Source organism: Protopterus annectens, chromosome 7.part0 (assembly GCF_019279795.1).
Source record: "Protopterus annectens isolate FY-2018-M chromosome 7.part0, PAN1.0, whole genome shotgun sequence".
Taxonomy (NCBI): domain Eukaryota; kingdom Metazoa; phylum Chordata; order Ceratodontiformes; family Protopteridae; genus Protopterus; species Protopterus annectens.
Genome location: NC_056739.1, coordinates 1,465,902,451 through 1,465,920,375, shown reverse-complemented (window position 1 = coordinate 1,465,920,375; position 17,925 = coordinate 1,465,902,451). Strand labels below are relative to the sequence as shown.

At 40.2% G+C, this 17,925-nt stretch overlaps 1 protein-coding gene across 1 annotated transcript in view; it reads right to left on the bottom strand.

The window, feature by feature from the left end:
• ITPR1 (inositol 1,4,5-trisphosphate receptor type 1) overlaps positions 1–17,925 on the bottom strand; it is a 2,510,606-nt gene that overhangs the window by 250,256 nt on the left and 2,242,425 nt on the right. The window contains exons 51-52 of the mRNA XM_044076407.1: positions 10,153–10,222; positions 5,291–5,427 (exon numbers count right to left, since the gene is read on the bottom strand). Of these exons, the coding sequence (XP_043932342.1) occupies positions 5,291–5,427; positions 10,153–10,222 (207 nt within the window). The remainder of the gene's footprint in view (positions 1–5,290; positions 5,428–10,152; positions 10,223–17,925) is intronic.

Genomic DNA, 17,925 nt, shown 5'->3' with positions numbered 1-17,925 from the left:
TAAAATGCCTGTTCATTTCCTTGCAATGCCTTAATTATGGTCACAATTTGGTTAAAAAAAAACAGTGGCATACCTTTTACCCAAGTCTAGTAAATCATGCAACCCTACAGATAATTATCTGTATGTCTAATGTACATCTTCTTTTTGAAGTTTCTAGAATGGACTGTCTATCCACCTTGTTGTTGTTGTCTTTCGGCTTTTCCCGGTTAGGGGTCGCCACAGCACAACTCCAGTCCACTAATGATTGGCAGTAGATTTTTACGTGCCAGGTTGCCAGCTCTGATGCACAACCTTCAACGAAGGTATGCCCATTCACGCATGTCTCCACACAGAAGACGTTTAGCTGAGAATCGAACAGGACAACGTCTTACTGTGAGGCAACAATGCTACCGCAGCACCACCACTGCTGTCTATCCACCTACGCAGTCAAAAATATAAACAAACGTCCTCCTGAGACATCACCAACATGAATATATAAATCTGCTGATGCAATAGTAAGTTTTATATTTCATTTGCTCATCCTCCTTGACACCTGACTCTAAGAGGTTTGCCAAATGAGAATACTGGAACCTGGAATGGTACAAGTTCCAATTTGTTACAGGAAAATAATTTTTTGCCAAGCTGTTTGAGATCTCAGAGACTAAGTGATAAAAAAAGGAAATGTGCTGCTGTCTCTGCATCTTCATGATGAAATAAAAAAACTCACAGGAGGCAGTCTTTGGACACAAGTTCATGATGACATTCCACCCTGTAATGGGCCTACAGAAGAAATCAGCCACAGTACGGCACAAAGACAGACTGTTTAAGGGCGAACTGTATGGAGGCTGGAGTGGGAGATTACCAAGAATCCTCATTCTTCTTGTACACATACTGATTAAAATGTTGCTCTACATAAAGGCAAACAAATGAAATCCAACTGTAAGGTTGATTTTTTTATCAGTGTACATCTCCCTCCTAAAGGAGGGGCCCATATGGGGTATGAGTGGGTTAAAAGTCTTATCATCTTTGTCAGACTCACAGGCAAGGTGTAAGATGCTCACTCACCTTCCCTTGACATTAAAGGAGAATAAATATTTTCTATTCTGACTTCTTGAGGGGTAGGGGGCAGCTTGCACACATCCCGCACACCAGGTGTGATGAATATGACAGGCAAGCAGACATGGTTGGAAGAAGCAGCTCTAGGTTTGAGATATTCACTAATGCCATGAAAAGCTGTATGATAATGTCCTTTCAAGAGTATATTCCCACAAAAATAGACACAAATCCCACCATAGTTCAAACTGACGTATACCTGGCATCTGGGCTGTCCAAATGGAGCGAAGTAGTGTAATTAGAACCCCTATAAGTCTCATCTACCCTAACTGGCAAGTTCTAGAGGACTCTGGGAAAGGATTGAAAAGAGGACATTCATGGTCAAAAAAAACTCTAACCCTGTGCCTGGGGGGTCTGAAGAGGCTTAGTCATATAAGCAGACAGACTGCAGACCAGATTATAAAAAACTGGGAGAGGGAGAACGAACAACCAAGGCAAACTCTCTATGGTGACTGGCAGTGATGCACCTCAGAAAACCCACTTATCAAATGAAAAGGTGTAAAAGTTAACCCCCCCCAAAACACACAATTTTTAGCAGCATTTCATAGACTATGCATACAGTCTATTTAGTGCTCTACTACAGCTTAGGGCATCTATTTTTTTTTTTTAACAGAAATCTAGTTCTTACATTCTGCATCTGTGTGTGGGGGGTTTTGTCTGGACCTAGGGCTACCAGCTACCCTCATCTGGTGGAGAATATGTTAATTAGTGAAGTTTGGAGGTGGAAAGGAATCCTCCTCCACATCATTATGCTGCAGACATGGATTTCCCCAAGACGTGTTATGCCCTTACCTTCTCACAATCTGGGTAAAACTGCTTAGTGAAGCTACAGATGGGCACAATCTTGCAAAGACAACCATCTCCACCATGCTCAACTGCAATGCTAATGTTAACTGCTGACAGCTCTTTCATAGAGTCCCTAGTCTCCCCTAGTCTCCCCTTAGATGCCATGATGTTAGGTGTACCCTCAGCAAACCCAACATACTCCTCCAAGACAGGTGTGAGCAGCCAAGCATATCATCATTGAATTCTCACCTACAGTGATAGGGCTGTTAGTCAAACCCTCATAATTTTAGCTAATAATCGAAACTTCATCCATTTATGCCACAGAGCAAATTTTTGTCTGACTCATCAGCAGAGGAGATTAGAGGCCAGCACACAGGTAGACTTTACAGAGGGAGAATGTTACCAGTGCCCAGCCTCAGACTCTTACCTCTGAAACAGCTGCAGCACTTGCCTGGGATTACATGAGGCACACTCACTGGTCAGTTTCCACAGCTGCCATCAAGATAGACTTGAGACAGCTCTCATGCCTCCACTTCAGTTTCTTTGGATGGCTGGGTTAAAACTTGGGGAACTGTGTCACACTATAGTCTCTTCCTGAACAGTAAATACAATGACCATGGTGGTCTGGTTACAAAGATGCATTTATAAAATTTCAAGACCAACAATAAGAATGATTAAATGAGTTAATTCTTTGTGACAGGAAGCCTGCTTGAGATAATGTCTAGAATAATACTCTCTGGCATTCCACTTCCCCAGGTAGTGGTTTTACACTGTGTCTAGCTCGCCTTCACTGCAGTTATGTTCCAAACAGAGTTCATTCTACTGTTGTTCCACCTGGTGACAAGCATCTAACCAGTAGCGCAGCATAGCTATGGTGGGGTAAAGGGGGCAGACACCCAGGGCACTAAGTATTTTGGGGTGAGAAGTCAATCCGAATTGCACTTCAATACATGCCAGCATTTAAATGCCGGTTGTATTTGCATTCAAGAAAATGTTTTTTCTCATCTGAGGCTGTAGCATTCTATGTGGTATTAACTGCAGCAACTGCTTGCTACAAATATAAAACAGTTGCTACAGCTTAAAAGATGAATTACCCACATAGTACTACCTAACAGCCCAGCGCCTCCAGATTAATCAACAGCTCCCTCCATAAGGAAAATTATTAACCCCAACAATACACATCATCCTCTAGTAATTAGCACATAGAAGTAATATTAAGAGCTGTTAATGACATGCTTATTTCCTGTACTCCAGGGTTTTATGTTAACTAGAACTATTTTATTTTACCATACCATAAACCTCACATGAAACATGTGATTAAATGCTCTGGTAGTTCTAAAAGCTCTCCAAGTACTATACTACACGTATGGCACAAATTACAATAATGACAGCAGAGTAGCAGAGGCTCTGGTCACCCCACCACCACCTCCAGAAATCCTGTATAAACCTACCCCTGTGCCTATATCACTGTCAGACTGTACCTCATTAACCATCCTCCACTTTGCAATCCATGGCCATTTGTGGCACCCACACTAACAGAAGCATGCTTAAAGGGACCCTCTCAATCAGCCAACCAATCAATGATGGCCTTTACCTTAAATTCCTGAAAGCCTTCACATCTTATCAATTTTAATTAAATTATGACTCTTTCTTAGCACTATGATCCCATCCATTTGGAAACCTGGCATTGTCATGCTCATTTCCAAATCTTCAACAGCAACTTCTGTTGTACAACCTCTACCGTTTCACTGTTGCCAATTTGCACATACTGAAAAAAAGTTGCTGTTACAAGGTCAGCATATTCCCAGAAAGGATCACAGGACTTTTACTGCACTAATTTACTTCATCTGCACAAATACAACATGGAAAAACTGTAACCAGTGGAGTCTTGAAATGTATGAGATGCGTCTCCAAGCAACTTATGTAGTGGATCTGTTAGGAAAGAATTTTTATATGGTAATATTGAAATTTAAGTTAGGAGCAGGAGCAATGTTCGGGTCAGTAAGAAAGTAAAGTGGTGCAGGAGGAAAACCCTCAAGGGAGAGTAACTGGGTCTAGTATTAGTCACTTTTTTGTTGTTTTGTCTCTTTTTAAATTTACTAATTCGAAAAGGAGAGCATTTGCTCTCTCAATCATCAAGGTAACTGTCAATGTGCAATGATCAATGAAAGTGATGTCAGTCTTGCATGTAGATACATTTAACTATAACCACATATGAAGTAACAGCAAAACACATGTTGCTTTAGCTTGTAACCATCAAATGAGACAAAACTATAATATAAAGACTTAGCATGAGTTCTTTCTGGGGTTTCTTCTAAAACAGACTGAAAGATAATATAACAAAAAAAAGGAGAAGAATGGTGGAAAATGTTGCTGATGGAAACTTATCTAGTGAAAAAAAATGGCTAAACGAAGACTATAAAATAAAGTTAACTATCCATTCATACCACATATCTGGTGACAGCAGAGGTGAGTAATAGATGTTCATGTTTCTTCAGTATTATGCATTACATTACTCCTTGAACTGGTGAGACAGACATTTCCCGGCTTCTCTTACATAAAACTTTCATATGTAGGTGGCAACAGCCATTTTGCTTGAACAGGTGTATAAGCACCATATACATCATTTAATACTGGTTGCAGCAGTCCTTGTATAATGCTACATGGACCCTACTATCATGTTTACTCTTTTACTACAAGAGATGACCATCTGGCAAAAAGCAGATTACCTTGTACAAGTTTTAAGTCATTTCTTGGACCCCTTGATTGTAGCATTCAGATAGTTTATAGACCATTTGACCACCTCCACAGCTTTCTTCTATATCTCCCTTTAGGTGGTGATTGAAAAACTCTGTACACTGTTGCAAAGCCCTGTATATTGCCATGAATAAACAATTCCCTCAGTCAGATGTAATGACAGAAGACTGTGGGTTACTTGCCCATACCAGGGTTTCAGTTAGTCACTTGGGTTAAGTTACACTGATGACAATGAAGGCAAAAAGATAGTCTTCCACACAGAATGCTGAAAATTGCCAATCTACCTGCTGTAGCAGATATATGCTCATACGGATGTTGAAGATCCATGGCTTCCCTCAAATAAATGGAAAATTTCCCAGTTTACTAACAAAACTGATCAGCTCAGATCATGACCAAAGTAAGACCTTAAGAGTTCAGCATATCAAACAAGTTAAATCAATTACTACATTAAAAACGCACAGAGAAAGAAAAAAACTTCTCTAAAGAGCTAGTCTGTTCAATCCTGTTCATAAATGTAAGAAAATGCAATAAGAGATTTTTCTGGAAAAAATAAAGCTCCTTTTTCCATATTCACAGAAGAGTACTGTATTAAGACTAATTACTTCTAAGATGACAATACTGCAATGCAATAACACATACTGTATTAATGATTTACCTCTTTGGATGGTTTTCGAAGCACATCTCCAACACCACCGCCACTTCTCAGCCCATGACTCAGTACAGTAACAATGCACATCAGCAGAGTTTCACAGGTATGTTCCTGATGTTCCTCATGACTTTCCACCCCCAAGTCTACAAAGCCATGAAAAAAGATACATTGTTATACAAAAGGCAAGTTACTTTAATTTACAACTCTCTATATAAGTTGCGGATGAAAAGTTTATTCCCCGATAAAAATAAATGAAAATACAATAAAAATAAATAGTTATCTGTTGATTTTCTAACTATGAAACTTTTTTATTTCACTGGTTGTAATGCCAATTTTGAAAATTAGAAAAAAATAAAGTTTCCTTTTTATAAAAGCCTGGGAAGCAATTAAAAAGGTACTGCATCCACAACGCAAAAACATGTATACTGAATAACTAAACTCTTAATAGCTTTGCCTTTTGTGCAAAAAAAAAATATTTGCAACATTATTTTAAATATTTTACAGCTAGCTGCTTGCATTGCATGTCTGCTGTGCATTCAAAGGCAACAATAACATCTAATAATCTATGCGCACTAAGTCAATTCAGATAGATGTTGAAAAAAACACTATGCGGCAATTTAGAAATTCTATAAAGATTAAATTACTAGACAAACTAAATTACGCTGATATTTTTTGACAATGTCTCTTTTCACTCTTCCCAATAAACTATCATGTCCATCTTCCTGCATCTGTGACAGAAAAGTCTAAACTTCTCATCAGAAGTGTTTTAACATACAGTCATTCCCATTTGAATTCGGTGTCCGTTAATTGGTCCCACGTGTTCTTTTATGTCACCCCTTTGTTCTGATGTGGTAACTTCCTTGATGTTCTATGCTTTATACAAACACCCCCCCCCCACTTCAAATTTAGTAGAGTGGGAGCTCAATCTTTTTTTTTTCCTAGTCTCAACAGATGCCTAGAAAAATGGTAAAGAGATTGTTTCTAGTTCAAAATACTGAAGCACCTTTTTCTGCAACTAAAATAGTACAGCAGACTTCAGGGAACTATACAGATGCTATATAGCACATTTGCTGGAAACACCTTTTGGTCAGACAAGTGAATGAATATAATATGCAGTGGGGAAATTATATGGAACTGTACTGATTAGTGATTGTACTCTGCCTACTGCTTTTTTTCTCTCTCACTATATTATACAGAAAATGCTTGCTTTACGCCTGTTTTGATTTACATACTACAAACTCACAATCTGGTCACACTTAAAAACACGCCTTCAAAATATGCCTTTAAAATGCATCAAAACCTGTGCCGAACATTAAAAAATGCACACCACCTCATACGTACACCAATGCTGATAATTCCTGAAGCAACATACATCTGTTAAACAAATATGCTATTGTAATTCAATTTGCACAGATATTGGAATTAGGTGGTATATTGTGGTAAAGATTCCCTCACTGAGGGGTGCAGAGGGGATATACACTACAATGAGTGGCTCACCAAGGCAGGGCAATGGCAAAGCACTGAACCTTCCAAGAGAGTTCCCTAGATGACATTCAGGAATAAGACTGCCTGCCTGGTAGAGTCATGTCCTTGAATAACCTTAATGACAGCAAGACAGACAAGATGCTCGAGGGTCTTTTGATGCCTGCATGCAGGCTAGTAATGCATAGAAGAGGATAGAGAGACAAGAGCAGTGGTAAAAGTTTCCTTCCTTTTCAAGTGATTGCCCACCAGGGTCCTTGCAGAGTTTTTTTTCAACAAACTCTCCCTTCCCAATCAGAACAAAGCATCCAGGACGGATTACCTCAGCTTTTCATCGAGGGAGGGCAGCCTCAACCACACTGGCATGCAAAGGCATATGGTCACACCTCCTTCCCTCATCAGTGTATTAGCACACTTAAAACTGCAATAAGATACAGTACATCTTCACAGCAAACACTGTAGATAACAGTTTTGAAGAATTACTCCTTGTATACAGACTCGGATAGGTCTGGAAGCTTTCCTAGCAGTTATTCCACTGCAGCAGACTGAAACCTTAACAGTTCGGACAAATAGTTGAGAGATCCAAATGCCACATCCAAGTTGCAAATAAGACCTCCTTAATGAGGACATAAAGATGATGACCCAAGCCTCCTGCTCCTTTCCCCATTTCCTCCTTTAGACATCTCCTGGGGGAAGTAATGAAGGCCCAAGCCCAATACATAAAGGATTTCATAAGCCTCAATGTTTCCAAAGAAAGAGTTGTCCAATTGAAAGCTTCATGTGAGTGAGCGAGAGAGAGAACTAGCCAGTGAGAGAGAAAACTAGCCAGTGAACGAGAGAGAGAGAGAACTAGCAAGTGAGAGAGAACTAGCCAGTGAGTGAGAGAACTAGCCAGTGAGAGAGAGAGGCTAGCCAGTGAGAGAGAGAGAGAAGCTAGCAAGTAAGTGAGAGCTAGCCAGCAAGCAAGAGCCAGCGAGAGAGAGACAGCGAGAGAAAGACAGCGAGCGAGAGAGAGACAGCGAGCGAGAGAGAGAGAGCTAGCCAGCGAGCGAGTGCTGGCCAGCGAGAGAGAGAGAGAGAGCACTAGCCAGCGAGTGAGCTAGCCAGTGAGCGAGAGAGCGAGCAAGAGAAAGAGAGCTAGCCCATGAGCGAGAGAGAGCGAGCAAGAGACAGAGAGCTAGCCCGTGAGCGAGAGAGAGAGAGCTAAGCCCGTGAGCGAGAGAGAGAGAGAGCTAGCCCATGAGCGAGAGAGAGAGAGCTAGCCAGTGAGCAAGAGAGAGAGAGAGAGCTAGCCAGTGAGCAAGGGAGAGAGAGAGCTAGCCAGTGAGCAAGGGAGAGAGAGCTAGCCAGTGAGCAAGGGAGAGAGAGAGCTAGCCAGTGAGCAAGGGAGAGAGAGAGCTAGCCAGTGAGCAAGGGAGAGAGAGAGCTAGCCAGTGAGCAAGGGAGAGAGAGAGCTAGCCAGTGAGCAAGGGAGAGAGAGAGCTAGCCAGTGAGCAAGGGGGAGAGAGAGAGCTAGCCAGTGAGCAAGGGGGAGAGAGAGAGCTAGCCAGTGAGCAAGGGAGAGAGAGAGAGAGAGAGAGAGAGATAGCCAGTGAGCAAGGGAGAGAGAGAGAGAGCTAGCCAGTGAGCAAGGGAGAGAGAGAGCTAGCCAGTGAGCAAGGGAGAGAGCTAGCTAGCCAGTGAGCAAGGGAGAGAGAGAGAGAGAGCTAGCCAGTGAACAAGGGAGAGAGAGAGCTATCCAGTGAGCAAGGGAGAGAGAGAGCTAGCCAGTGAGCAAGAGAGAGCTAGCCAGCGAGCGAGAGAGTGCTGGCCAGTGAGAGAGAGAGAGAGAGCACTAGCCAGCGAGTGAGCTAGCCAGTGAGCGAGAGAGCGAGAAAGAGAGCTAGCCCATGAGCGAGAGAGAGCGAGCAAGAGACAGAGAGCTAGCCCGTGAGCGAGAGAGAGAGAGCTAAGCCCGTGAGCGAGAGAGAGAGAGAGCTAGCCCATGAGCGAGAGAGAGAGAGCTAGCCAGTGAGCAAGAGAGAGAGAGAGAGCTAGCCAGTGAGCAAGAGAGAGAGAGCTAGCCAGTGAGCAAGGGAGAGAGAGAGCTAGCCAGTGAGCAAGGGAGAGAGAGAGCTAGCCAGTGAGCAAGGGAGAGAGAGAGCTAGCCAGTGAGCAAGGGAGAGAGAGCTAGCCAGTGAGCAAGGGAGAGAGAGAGCTAGCCAGTGAGCAAGGGGGAGAGAGAGAGCTAGCCAGTGAGCAAGGGGGAGAGAGAGAGCTAGCCAGTGAGCAAGGGAGAGAGAGAGAGAGAGATAGCCAGTGAGCAAGGGAGAGAGAGAGAGAGCTAGCCAGTGAGCAAGGGAGAGAGAGCTAGCTAGCCAGTGAGCAAGGGAGAGAGAGAGAGAGAGCTAGCCAGTGAACAAGGGAGAGAGAGAGCTAGCCAGTGAGCAAGGGAGAGAGAGAGCTAGCCAGTGAGCAAGAGAGAGCGCTAGCCAGTGAGCAAGACAGAGAGCTAGCCAGTGAGCAAGAGAGAGCTAGCCAGTGAGCGAGAGAGAGCTAGCCAGTGAGCGGGAGAGAGAGAGAAAGCGAGCTAGCGAGTGAGATAGTGACAACAAGAGTATGAGCAAGAGAGTGAGCACGAGCGCGAGTGTGCGCAAGTGATAAAGCATGTGTGTGCGCTCTCTCAAAAAATAAACTCCAAGTTCTCCGACCTCTCAAACAAAACAGAGATGGAAACAGACCCCTGCCCCAACCAAGTTCTGGGTTGAATGTACTCATGGTAAATATACAGATCTTAGTAAATTCAGACCAACTGCCACATTATCAATGACATTAGCAAGATGTGTTCACTTCCTGCTACAGCACTTTGTAGACCAAAACCTACTCTCTAGCTCCTAGCATGGACTTCACCCTAACTACAGTACAACCACCACCTTCGTATCTTTCCTAAATAGTCAACCTACCCTATAACAACAATCTTTTGGTTTCTGCCATCATTCTTGATCTCTCAAAGTCATTCAACACAGTGCCTCATTGTAAACTACTCCATAAGCTCACCACCCTCAATGTGACACTATCAAAATGGTTCCATAGTTACCTCAATAACAGAATATAATGCATCAAATGACAAACAGTATTCTCTTCCTTCCTGTTAACATGGGTGTCTTTCAAGGCTCTATATACTGGACCCAGTGCTCTTGGATATTTTTGTCAATGATCTACATACTGTTTTTTGCCCATCCTCACTTACTCAGCATGCAGACAAATTCACCCTTGTTTGGTACTCTCCTTCTATTAAGGGATGGCAAGCCAAAACCAAGGAATCTTGCTCCTCAACTAAATGCTGGCTACAGCAACAGGAAAACACACAACGCTAAAAAGACAGTTTATACTCTGTCATGTCGCACATTCTTTTTCCATTACCTCTGCCAAAATTATCTTGGAAGCAGTCCCAAATACCAAATGCATTGGAATTGCCTGAAAAACAGATTAAAAATTTAATTCCATAAACTAAAGTCATAAAAACACAAAAAACAAAGTCCCTTATAAAGACCCAAAGCATCTCTCTCAGAGCAAGCCTGAAAGGTTACAGCCAATGATTACGCATCCAGTTTCCTCTGTGCTGCCCCAGCCTACACTTCCTTTCATACTAACCAAAGACTAGATCATTGCTAAATAACAGAGTTTGCCTCCAATCTTCCTAGAGCTCACCACATCAGTGCTCTACAGAAAAATAACTAAATGGAATTTCCTACCAATCAACACTGAAGGCAGCCCACTGTATTCTGATCCAATTATCCAAAAGTTCTTCCCTAATCTCTCATGAAACCTTAATGGACGTCATACTTCAAAAATGTACATTATGAAAATAAACATGCTTCAAATAGTACTTGGAAGTTTTTCATGTACTACATAAATGCAGGAATGCCCGTTTATATCTTATTTATATGTGAGTATCTCTGAAGTTTTGTTACAAAAGGAAGCTTGGTTTATATTTAAATATATTTTAGACAGATCATAATTACTACTTATGAAATATTTATTGTGCATAGTTATGGAGTAGTTAATACAGGAACTTTGCTAAGAGTTAAATTTGGTATTGATTGGTAACTGATGTAATGGATGCAAACATTTAAAAAAATACTTAAATATTGTATTGAATTTGAAGGTCAGAATCGATTGAAAGTAGTTGCCAAAGAACCACCTCACTGTTACTGTGAATAAAGATTGTAAGCTTGCTTCTAAGCTCTGTTTGGCTCAAGTGGTGTCTTGAAAGGAATTTTTTTCTGAACAGTTTGGATTGTTTAAAATGAAAAAAAAAATGTGCACCAAAAATTAGATTTCAGAGAATTGTATCCGTTTCCAAATGTCTAAATAAGTTAAGAAGATGCTGAAGTCATATACGGACAAATGAGAACATCTGACTGCCACTTTCAAAATGGGAACCAATATTTCAGCAGATCTTGAAACTGGAGCAAATAATAAACGTTCAATTATGTAATGCAAGATCAATCAGGGGACTTGAAAAGACTTGTTGCTAAGAAATGTGACATTCAACTAATCTAGTTTTGCTTCTACCGTATTTGTTACATGTTACTCCCTGTGGCTTACTGCTGGCTGCAAACATTCCTTCCCTTTTGGTCCAGATCATCAGGATTTAAACCAGCAGTGAGAGACTCTCTAAATTGCTCTCAAGTTTACGTATTGCAAACAATGATGAGACAGATTGAACTGCCTAAAACTAAATGTAAGAGTTGTGGAAGAGAAGAATCTACTACTGTTTTGGATCAAACTCAACACTGTAAAGAAAGTAATAAATTATCAGATTCTAATAAGTCTGAGGAGAAGTTAATTGCCCTGAAAAATCATAAGTTACAAAGGGACATTAGAATACATGAATAAGGATCTTTGTTTCCCTAGCAAAGACCTTTACATAAGTCACATTTTGCAGAGGATCATTCAAAGCTTTTAAAAGTGTGGCAGAAAATTACAGGATAACGGCGTTCATTATAATTCATCCTCTGTTAAACAACCACGTAAGAGGACAGAAGTGGAAACAGCTGGAGACTGAGACTGGATAAAAGTATGAAGTGAGTAAATATTAAAATAAGAAAAAAATAAAGGAAATCAGATGTTTCATTTTAAAAACATCAGAGCTGGATATTTTTCATCTAATTTAAATCCATATTTGAGAGACTCTTGACAAGTTTATAGGAAGTATTAGTACCTGAAGGGGATAAAAGTTTTGTTTTAAAAAGGCTTAAAAAGTTATTCCAGTTTCCAAGCTATAGTTAACAGAATTAAAGTTGGACTTAGGCTTATTTTTGTATAAATTACACAAAAGTCGTCAAACATTTTATTCCCCCTTTAATAACAAACCAATATTAGATTATAAGGTGGTACAATAAGGAAATTACTGAGTACATACATAAATGATTAAAAGTTTTATGTTAAATACAATTTAAACAGATGAACAGTTAATTTTTTTAACAGTTACATAACATTGTTAAACCTACAGATAAAGGGGGTAATATTGTTTTATGTAAAGAGATTTTGTTTTATTTAAAAAGAAGTTATGATTTATTGAACAATAATAATTACTGTCAGGCTATTCAAGTTGGATAAAGACATTAATATGCTGGTGCAATTGCAAGCTACTACTGACACAAGGCATTGCTGCTTAAACCCACTCTTTCTTTATTCAATGCCTTACCTAAGGTATATACAAAATCTGGTTTCTCCTATAGGAGGTCATACAATTTCCCAAAAAGGAGGTCCTGAAGAAATGATAGGCACAAGTTTCAGACTTATTAAATCATATATTAAAATACAACCTTTAAAGTTAGTGATACTTCCCATTTTTATAAATGTTGAGAAAAGTACAATGGCAACAGGGTAATATTTTTATAACTGTATGCACTTTCTATTCATTGATGCAACATGATTTAGGACAGGAGGCTATTGAGCATTTTTTGTCTGATGCCCCAATTGTAAAGGGAAACTTTATGGTTAACTGTGTTTTGCTTAAAGAACAACTGCCTTTATTTTTGTGATGAATTTGTTACACAGATATGTGAGGCAGCAATATGGCCTAAATTTGTTCCTTAATTATGCCAACCTATTCATGGGTAAATTTGAATAATTAAACAGGGATATATATTTTATAAAGTCTTTTGTAAGAGAACTATAGATGATTTTTTTTTTATTGTTAGTGAAGAGAGAGAAGTTTTTTTTAATTTATTGTCAGTGAATGCAAATTGTTGTTTGTCTTTTGGCTTTTCCCGGTTAGGGGTCGCTACAGTGGAACTCCGGTTCGCTAATGACTGGCAGTTGTTTTTTATGGTATTGAGTTGCTAGCCCGATGCTCAACCTTCAACGAAGGCATGCCCATTCAACACATCTTTCAAACGCCTATTCGACCATGGGGAGGACATGCAGACTCCACACAGAAGGCACTCCCAACCCAAGCCGAGAATTGAACGGGAGAACCTCTTGCTGTGAGGCAACAACGCTACCGCTGCACCAAATTTTAGAATTTCTTTTACTTTTAACATGCAGTTTAAGTCTACTATTTAGATGTCAAATGTATATTAATAACAAGATATGAACTACTTTGTACAGGAAGTCCACAGCAACAGATTTTCTATTTGCAACTAGTACAATGAGTGAGAAGGTCACTGAAAACCCAATCAGTAAAAACAAAAATGAAAACTCCAGCAAAGCTAGAACTTCCACTGACTGACCTCCCAAACCGGGATATATGTAAATGAACCTAATGAACATCAGGTGTTTCAGCTCATTGGCAATTCTGAATGTCCATGACTTGTTACGTCATTTTAATGGAAAAATTCAGGCCAATAAAGCCAAACCCCACTAGCCGTGGATATGCATACTTCGGCCTTATGACCTTGTCAGCACTAAGGTTCATTTGCATATATCCCATGTGCCTCTGATACAAGAGGTTTGGGAGGTCACTCAGTGGAAGTTCTAGCTTTGCTGGAGTTTTCATTTTTGTTTTTACTGATTGTTTTTTCAGTGACCTTCTCACTCATTGTTTTAGTTTGTTGTTTGGGACATTTTTGCAGTGGACATCAGATGGGTATAACAGTCCTGTGTTTCTAATGCTTAGTCAAACACTCTGCTTGTGCTGTGCTGACGAGGTCATAAAGCCGAAATATGCATATCCACGGCTAGTGGGGTTTGGCTTTATTTGCCTGAAATTGTCCATTAAAATGAAACAAGTCATGGACATTCAGAATTGCCAATCTGCTGAAACACCTGATGTTCATAAGGTTCATTTGCATATATCCCATGTGCCTGTGATACATTTTTGTTTTTACTATTTGCAACTAGTACAAATGTACTGCATGTGTTTAAATCATTACTATGTTGTGAATTTTTTTCCAGCAAATCCCGTGTGTTCAGGACAATATTTTCAATGGGGCATTAGATGTAGTCCAAAGATTAAAGAATATGGTACATAATGAACATTAATATTTATTTTAAGGATGATGCAACAAAAGCAGTAATTAAACTGAAAGTCAGAACTTACTGACAGACGTCAGTGTGATTTGTAATATATAGGATAGACCACATGACATGTCTGAACATATTTTAGAACATTTTAAGAGATAAAGAACAAAAATCAAAAAAAGCCGTTATTCATTTTGAAATGTAACGTGCTTTGAATAGTAGATTTTTTTAGCATGTTTTACACTGAGGGATAAGTACACGTAAAGATCGCCAAGTTTTATTAGAAACGCAAGCCTGGTAAATATTTAAATATGATACTTTGTATAGAGTTGTTAATAATTATTTATGAGTAACTGTCATACCTCAACCTTTTAGTAAAAGAAATCTGGACAAAGGCAATAATTAATGGTGGGGGGGGGGTGACGACAAAGACCCAAAAATAGGGAAAGATTTTAAATAATGCTCTTATAAACTTAGAAAGCTGCTAGAATAATAGGTTTGCATTGCCATGCATTTTCTGCAGGGTATACAGCCTGAACCTCAAATGTTTTGTCATTTAATGACTTCAATCCTCAATGATTTTCCAGAAAAAACACAATTTTATGAGGAGGAAACTAAAAATTTGAGGCAAAAATCTAGACAGCTGAAGTATGAAATTTGTTGAGAGTATTTAGAAATAGTACAGGAATTTTGCTAAGTCACAAATTTAATATTTATTTTATTTGTTTACATTTGTTGACCGGGAGTGTCCAACTGGACGTAGGTCCATTTTCAGCGGAGGCCCAGGGAGAAAAGCTCCACAGTTAAAATAAACAGACAGTAGTTACATTGGATTACATAGCAATTAACAATTTAACATAGCAATCAATTACAAACATATTTACAGATGAAGAACATAGTACATCAGTAGACAACTAGAATCTTTATCTGCGAAGTACATAACAGACATTAACAAATGTTACAACAAGAAGTTCCTGCTGTATAAGTACTAGGCTTATGAGCATCTGATCTTGCTATAATCAAGGTAGTTAGTGGGGTGGAAAGAAAGGTAGTGGTTGGATGGGGTGGGTGATATTAGAGTGGGAGTTGCAAGGGCATAGCCAGCATGTTTTTAGGTGAGTTTTTAGTAAAGTTTTGAAGTGGGTGCATGATGGTACGGAGGTAATTGAGGGTGGGAGGGTGTTCCATAGTTTGGCTATGGCGCAAGAGAATAGTGCTTCACCAGTAGAGTTATTGGCTTTAGTGATCTGCAAGTGATTTTTGTTGCTGGATCTTAGTGGTCTGGTGGTGCGATAGGGTTGGAGTAGATTCTGGAGGGATGGGACATTTAGTGGATAGTTTACTAGTTTGTGGGTGAGTGATAGTTGATACCATTGAAAGAAGTGAGGGAGTTCAAGCCAGCCCAGTTCAGCAAGTGAGAGACAGTGGTGACTACGGTAGGTTGCCCCTGTGGCGAATTGGCTATTTTGTTGTAGTAGGTCTCTAGCTTGTTTAGATTGCATTGCCTTAGGTTGGTATATACTGGAGAGGCATAAAGTAGGGTGGAGATAAGGTGGGAATTTGCTATTGAAATCTTTACTGCTTTGGTGAGAAGTTGCTTATTTCTGTATAACGCTCCTAGTTTTTTGTGGACTTTTTTATGTTCATGGATATGTGAATGTCAAATTTTAGTTTATTGTCTATTTCCACTCCTTGCAATTTGGTGTGTTCAGTTGTTTTGAGTATGTTTGGTGGGTTGGAAGATGAGTAGTTTAGTTTTGTTTGGGTTGAGTATTAATTGGGCATTGGATAACCAAGTTTCAACAGAGGAAAAGGCTTCCTGTGTGACTTTTTGCAGTTTGAGTAGGGATTGGGCTGAGCAGATGATGGTTGAGTCATCTGCTTATTGTAGGACTGTGCCATGTTTGGTGGCAGAGGCTAGAATATTGGTGAAAACAGAGAAGAGTAGAGGTCCAAGGATGGATCACTGGGGAACCCCTATGGAGACAGGCAAATTAGGGAGATGAGTCATTCTGCTATACAACGGATTGTTGGCAGTCAGACAGGTCACACTGAAACCAGTTGGTGACTGACTGAGAGAAGGATAGGTTATTGAGGACAGAGATGAATTGTTTGGGTGGGACCATGTCAAATGCTTTATATAGGTCTAGGAAAGTAGCAGAGGAGATAGCCATTGTTTTTATGCTGAAGGATAGTGTTAGTAAAGGAGAGTAAGGCAGTGGTGGTGCTATGCTTTGGTCAGAAACCATGCTGAGTATTGGAAAGGAGGTTGTTAGTAAGGAGGTAGTCTGTGACCTGAGAAAGTATGCATCTCTCTAGTATTTTGGAGAGTGGAGAGAGAATAGCTACGGGGTGGTAATTGGTTAGTTCTGTGGAGGGGCCGCCTTTGTGGAGAGGAATTATATGCGATACTTTCCACAGTGTGGGAATGTAACTTTCTGACAGAGATCAGTTAAGATGGATACTAGGTAGGCCAGAGCATCAGCTGCGATTTGTAGGTATTCACTTGGGAGGTTGTCTGCTGCTAATTTGGTGGCCTTAAGTTTAGTTAAGTGTTTTTTTATGTTGGAGGTAGGTACAGGAGAAAAAAAGAGAAGGCAGTGGGGAGATTACTAGTTGAAGGTGTGGGTTGGAGGGGAGGGGGGTTGTGTTGTTTAGCTAGTGATAGTATGGTTTGTGTGAAGTGTGTGTTGAATGAGGTAGCAATATTTTCGGAGGAGTGAAGGATGTTAGGAGGGGTACTAACTTTACCTGGGTGGAGAATGGAGTTTATGGAGGACCAGAATTGTTTGGTGCTATGTTGGGAGGAGTCTAGGGCAGACTGGTAGTATTGGAATTTGTCCTGTTTTATTAGCTTTTTAACTCTGTTGCGTAGGTCTAGGAATTTCTGTCTAGTTGAGGGGGTTTTGGTTTTGTGCCAGTGCTCCCAGGCTTTATCCCTGTTTTTCATTTCTGAAATAGTGGTTTTCTGTAGCCATGGGGAGGGTTGTGCTTTCGTTCTGGAAAGTCTTATGGGGGCATGGTAATTAAGGATGCTCAGGAAGGTAGTATTAAATTCAACTGTGTCATCAAGACTGAGGTACTTTAGGAGATGCCAGTTATATTCTTTGAGGGATGAGATGAATGGGAGTGGGTTATAGTTTAGTTTTTTACATATTTGATGGCAGATGACAGGTTTAGCTTGTTACAGGTAGGAATGTTGGGGAGTGATCACTGAGGCTATCTGATAAGCAGCCTGTTATATATGACTGGGAGCTCTTACAGAGTAGTATCCAATCCAGGGTAGTTTGCTTGCTGGAGTTTTTATTTATCCTGGTTGATGACTGGACTAGTTGGGTGAAGCCATGAAGATTTATATGATGGGTTGGGATTGCCAGAACAGGATTGCCAGTCAATATTGAAATCACCTAAAATGATAGTTTCTTGGGGGAGATGGTGGGTAGACCAGCTGAGGAGGTTTTCTAGTGGTGGGATGTTTTGGCCAGGTGGGAAGTAGCATCCAATTATGTTGGTTTTGTTTTGGTTTATTTTGAGGTTGGTATATATTATTTCTTCATTGCCTATTTGTGGATGATTTTTTAAGATATGGATGTTTAGATGCTGTTTAAATATTATAGCTACACCACCTCCTTTTTTGTTTAGCCGGTCTACTCTTAGTATGCCGTAACCAGTAGGGAGTATTTGCTCAATGGTAATCTGAGGTTTTA